The sequence below is a fragment of the Oncorhynchus gorbuscha genome, linkage group LG03, assembly GCF_021184085.1.
Source record: "Oncorhynchus gorbuscha isolate QuinsamMale2020 ecotype Even-year linkage group LG03, OgorEven_v1.0, whole genome shotgun sequence".
Lineage (NCBI taxonomy): Eukaryota > Metazoa > Chordata > Actinopteri > Salmoniformes > Salmonidae > Oncorhynchus > Oncorhynchus gorbuscha.
Genome location: NC_060175.1, coordinates 70,602,150 through 70,608,149, shown reverse-complemented (window position 1 = coordinate 70,608,149; position 6,000 = coordinate 70,602,150). Strand labels below are relative to the sequence as shown.

Here is a 6,000-nt window from a genome sequence, read left to right as displayed (position 1 = left end):
GTGTGTGTGTGTGTGTGTGTGTGTGTGTGTGTGTGTGTGTGTGTGTGTGTGTGTGTGTGTGTGTGTGTGTGTGTGTGTGTGTGTGTGTGTGTGTACGTCTGCATGTTTGTGCGTGTGTGTTCATGTGTGTGTCTGCATGTGTGTGTGAGGATATATGTGTGTGCCCTGGTTCATGTGGACCATCTGTGGGCAGTAAAACAGCATATCATACCATCTCCAGTGGAAAGAGAGAGAGAGAGGCCCCGCGGCCCTCTATCAGGGCTTGACCTCTGGATGCCTATGTCATGTAACCTCAGCCCTTTACTCTCCAAAACCCCTCTGCTCTGATGCCCTCACCCTGCCACCTAGAGCTACAGAGAGAGAGCGACAGAGAAACTGAGAGATAGAGAAGAGGCTACTGCAAAAGAGAGAGAAAAGATTGATGTTGGGCTTTTTCATGCCTCTTAGTCGCTGTTATGTTGGACTTTTTGGCTGTGAAATTCAATCACGTTATCCAGGTTTTACTCGTCATCGTGCCCGTCTCCAAGTCATTCCCCCCGCCAGCCAGCCCAACAGTAATCCCAGACGATATCTCCCCAACTGGAGAAGATACGCTCGCACACACGCACACAAAGCACACACACACACACACAGGCACGCACTCACACAGGCAGGTATACACACAAAAAAATAGAACAGAATGATTTTTAGCTCTGTTGTGAGCTAAACTAGGTAATTTACTACAGTCTTTATTTAGGGGAGGAGCTGGGGAGTATGAGAGAGAGAGAGAGAGAGAGAGAGAGAGAGAGAGAGAGAGAGAGAGAGAGAGAGAGAGAGAGAGAGAGAGAGAGAGAGAGAAAGAGAGAGAGAGAGAGAGAGAGAGAGAGAGAGAGAGAGAGAGAGAGAGAGAGAGAGAGAGAGAGAGAGAGAGAGAGAGAATCCTTCCAAGGTGACATTGCAGTCAGACTCCAGAGCAGAGTATCAAGTCCTTGGTGGTGCTCAGAGCAAGCCTCTTAGGAAATCCACTGAGCCCTGCAGCCGCACTCACACAGAGCAGACTTACTGTAAACACACACAGTGAAAAATCTAAATAAAACCTACAATGTGACTGGTATGTTAAATGCAATGAGCTTTCAGTAATGATTTTATTCATAAGGAGTGGACGTAAAAACCTGTCACAAGTATCTTACGCAGTTGTATGGATGAGATTCAGTTGTCATGAATCTTTGGTACATCGTTTGTACACCGTTGGTGGTGATTCTGAAGTGAAGCAGAGAAAAGGCTGCCAAGTTTGTGAACTGAGAGTGTCTTAGCTCACTCCTCTCACTCTTAGCACCTAGGGCAAACACTGCCTCGTGTAATTATTAGAGTCTACCCTTCGAAAATAGAACTCCAAATGATATTCTACACTTGAAAGGCATGTTTTTCATTTGCACAAATGTAAAACTGCAAATGTAGTCGGTGAGGAGAGGAAGAAAGTGGGTAGCCTGGGGGAAAGTATAGGTGGTGTGTGTGTGTGTGTGTACTTTCACTCACTTTTATTCTCATATTTTGTGTGTGCGCATGTGCGTGTGAGCGTGTAAGTGCGAGCACGTGTGTGTTTGTGTGTGTCTGTGCCTAATCGTGCGTGTTCAGGTGTGGTGTGTAGGCTATCCATCTGCGTGTAGGCCCATACTTGTACAGGGTTTCTCTCTTTTATTTGCCACGTTTAATTAAGACCCGGCAATTAGTGTCCTGTGGAGTTGAAAGATGGGTAATTTGTGCCTATAGCCACGCACTGCTCTTTCATTTACCATTCTGCTTAATCTGGGCCTATGGGAGTGGAGAGGGAGGCTGACAATACAAGAGGGACAGGAGGGCTGGGGGGCTGAGGGAGCTATAGCTGGGGGAGTGGGTGAGGCCGAAGTCCTGCTGAGCCTGAAGCTGGGGGGAGGTGTTAGCACCTGGAATATCAGTTTGGGCCTATCACTTTTGCATATATTGTAGGATTAAATTAAGTTGAAACTTTTTGTCGAGAATGAGTCATTCATTGATGTCTATGGGAGAATGGTGTGTAAGTGTAGAGTTTGACACACTTCTCTGAAGTTAAGATTCTCTCACAGTAATGTTATTCAGCAATCACGCAAGAGAAGCATCTGTGTTTCAGACCTGATCTGGCTGAGCCATATGGACGCGCGCGCGTGTTTGTGTGTGTGTGTGTGTGTGTGTGTGTGTGTGTGTGTGTGTGTGTGTGTGTGTGTGTGTGTGTGTGTGTGTGTGTGTGTGTGTGTGTGTGTGTGTGTGTGTGTGTGTGTGTGTGTGTGTGTGTGTGTGTGTGTGTGTGTGTGTGTGCAGTGGAGCACAAATGTGCATCCCTGTCCTAGGCCATCCATCCGTTGATCCATGCGAGCCAGCTGAAAGGTAGCGTTACTGGGGCTGAGAGAGAGCCTGTTTAAAAAGGCCTCTTTGTGGCCCATTCAAGCCAAGCCTCCATTGTAATCCTTCTTTCAGCGGCCCTCTCAATGGGCCGGGCCCATTTGGGAGACAACAGGAGATTAACTGCACAGACAGTGTATTAAGTGCTGATGAATCGGCCCCAAGAGCCATAGATCAATGACACAGGCCAACAGTCTCCTACTGCATATGTAGAAACATACATACAAATTTAGGATCTTAATTTGATCACCCAAATCAAATCAAATCAAATTTGATTTGTCACATACACATGGTTAGCAGATGTTAATGCGAGTGTAGCGAAATGCTTGTAAAATAAGCAAAGAACGTTACAGTCTCTGATGACCTTGTTGCAGGATAACTTTCCCGCAATGCAAGACATTTAAAACTTGTAGTGTATTTGAGGTTTAAAAAGGCTCCTGATGTCTGTAATTTCCACTTGATTTTCCCTTACAAAAAAATGGATCAACCCCTATTAAAATGTCAATGAATTATAATCCACATAATAATTCACATTTCCTGTTGGTGCAGGATTATTGTCCTGCTGTAGCAAACTGGAGCCTTTAACTGGTTATTTAAACACACATAGGTAGGTCAGGGAGGGGAAAGATCCCTTACTGCCCGTTTTAGTTGCATTGCAACATTCATGTTCGTCTTGAGTGTCTGACCTGTGTTTTGTCTTGATGGCCTCAGTTTGAGACAGCGTTGACTAGGTGCTCAAAGACACATACAACGTTTGTTTATCAGGAACACCTTCCTAATACTGAGTTGCACCTCCCCCTTTTGCCCTCAGAACAGCCTCAAATTCGTCAGGCATGGACTCGAAAACGTTGCACAGGGATGCTGGCCCATGTTGACTCCAATGCTTCCCACAGTTGCGTCAAGTTGGCTGGATGTCCTTATTCTTGATACACACGGCTGGATGTCCTCATTCTTGATACACACAGGAAACTGTGCAGGGTGAAAAACCCAGCAGCGTTGCAGTTCTTGACACAAACCGGTGCACCTGGCCCCTACTACCATACCCCATTCAAAGGCACTTAAGTCTTTTGTCTTGCCCATACACCCTCTGAACGGCACACATACACAATCCATGTCTTAATTGTCTCAAGGCTTAAAAATCCTTCTTTAACCTGTCTCCTCCCTTTCATCTACACTGATTGAAGAGGATTTAACAAGTGACATCAATAAGGGATCATAGGTTTCACCTGGATTCACCTGGTCAGTCTATGTCAGGGAAAGAGAGTCCTTTATGTTTTGTACACTCAGTGTATAATGCCGGCAAAACCTTAAGCCCAAACCTATTTTCAAATAAAATTAATCTACTTTTGCCTTGTCCCAATTGGTACCCTATTCCTTTTAGTGTCCACAGATCTATGTTCAAAGGTTGTGCACTACTTTGACCAGAGCCCATAGATCTCTGTTTAAAGGTAGTGCACTACTTTGACCAGGGCCTATAGATCTCTGTTTAAAGGTAGCACACTACTTTGACCAGGGCCCATAGATTTCTGTTCAAAGGTAGTGCCCTATAGGGAAAATTTGGGACGCACACGGTGTGAATCAGCCTTTCAACCCAGCTGTCCCATTATGTATGTATTTGATGTATTCCAACACCAGCACATCTGAAACTAGTCATCAGCAAGCCCCTGTTAATTGAAGCAGGTTTTTTTTGCAGTAATTTTGCCCATGGTGTGTGGGGCCCTCACACTGATGGTGTTAATTAAGATTTAAATGTGTTTGATTGACACGATAGCGATTATCACCCCCAAAATAACACTGGGTCAACCAGTTTGAATGAACAGTTAAACAGTTAATTGCAGGTTCTTTGCCTTGGTCTGCCTCCCTCCCTTTTAAGTCTTTGTTTTCTATTTTTCTCTCTTCTTATTTTCCTCCTTCCTGCCGTGCAGTCTCTCTTTCATTCATGAAAATCCTCTTTCTCTCTAGGTGTGGTTCAGCAACCGACGGGCCAGGTGGCGTAAGCAAGCGGGAGCCAATCAGCTGGCGGCATTCAATCACCTGTTGCCAGGCGGATTCCCAGGCAGCGGCATGCCCACGCTACCCACCTACCAGCTCCAAGATTCCGGTTACCCCACAACCACACTATCACAAGGTATAGACATCTCTACCACCACCTGCAAACACATGGCCCTAACATGTAGTGTTGAGGTACCATTATCAAAGTTGGTTAGCCACGTAGTGCTAGTGTGATCTAATGCTAATGTATTTTAACCTCGTCTGAGACCTGAAGGCGAATGTTATTGTAGCTCCTTGAGCTACTGCCTAGGATTTAGGTCAGTGGGCTAACACAGTCTCGTGGCGCATAGATGACATCTGAGTCACGTGCTTGATTCGACCTGTTACAAACACCCAGTAGCGCTAAGATGATATTACATTCCTATGGTGCTGTGTATGTGATCATCACCCATGACCTTAAATGTGATTTCTCCCTGGTCCTCCTTCTGCATAAACCCCAGACGTTAGTGGCACGGTTCACCGCCCTCAGCCATTACCACCGTCCACCATGCACCAGGGAGGGCTGTCGGGCGGGGATGGCGGCTCGGCCTACGGCCTGTCGTCCAACCGTCATGGCTTCTCCAGCTACTCCGACTCCTTCATGAGCCCCTCGGCACCCAGTAACCACATGAACCCCGTCAGCAACGGCCTCTCCCCACAGGTAGGTGCTGGGGTTCAAATGGTGGCATGTCAGGGTGTGAGGCAGTGTAATTCCACTGCTCTGAGGGTGTGTGTGGGTGTGTGTCCAAGTCACGCTGGTGTGTGAGGACAAGTCTTCCGCACTAAGAAATGTACCTGCAACCCATAAAGAAAACACTCCAAAGAGAGTATACTTTTCCACGTCCCATTCAATTCAAATCTAAATATTGTGCTGTAAAGAAAAGGACTATTCTTGCTACAGCGCCAGAAAGCGAATCTCGATTGATAGTTTTTTCTTTTCTTGTCCTACTGTTTATTGTTATTGTTTATTAGGATCTCTGATAAATGCTATGATTGTTGGTTGCATAAGTCCAAAACATGCATTCTTGCATTTAGGAGAAGAGTCGTGTTTTTGTCATACCTTGGAAACCCAGTGTCTATTTTGATAGAGTAACGCTCAGTGGCTTGTCTCTGATTAAGAGGGTCTCTCGTGGCTTTGACTGTAAACGTGTCAAGTACAGAAGATACCAATATCCTCTTGCTACAGGGGGATTTTGGATGATAATGTTTGACAATTAATTTCATCCCACATCCCTGAGCCTCAAATCAAACGAGGACGATTGTTTGACACACGTGGATTCTAAACGAATTAGAGTTTGAACTCGAAACCCACAACCATGTTCGACAAATCCTTCGCTCGACTCAGTAGGCACTACAGGGAAACAACTAAGACGAAGATATCCTAGCAAAGAAAAGACGTAATCACATTCAACTAATGAGTCTTTTCACGCAATTGTCGAGCTGTGTCTACCGACATCATTTTCGGAATTAACAGACTTCGCCGTCAAAGCGCTCTGTCCTAATGCATTGTAACTGATAAAAAAAAAATAAGGCTTAGCTACCCAAGACAAACTTCCATAGATGAATATTACATGG

General features: G+C 45.5%; 1 protein-coding gene across 2 annotated transcripts in view; it reads left to right on the top strand.

Moving 5' to 3' along the window:
* LOC124031824 (paired box protein Pax-7-like) overlaps positions 1-6,000 on the top strand; it is a 64,516-nt gene that overhangs the window by 36,268 nt on the left and 22,248 nt on the right. For both annotated transcript variants that reach the window (XM_046343536.1, XM_046343535.1), the window contains exons 7-8: positions 4,357-4,522; positions 4,887-5,086. In XM_046343536.1, the coding sequence (XP_046199492.1) occupies positions 4,357-4,522; positions 4,887-5,086 (366 nt within the window). The remainder of the gene's footprint in view (positions 1-4,356; positions 4,523-4,886; positions 5,087-6,000) is intronic.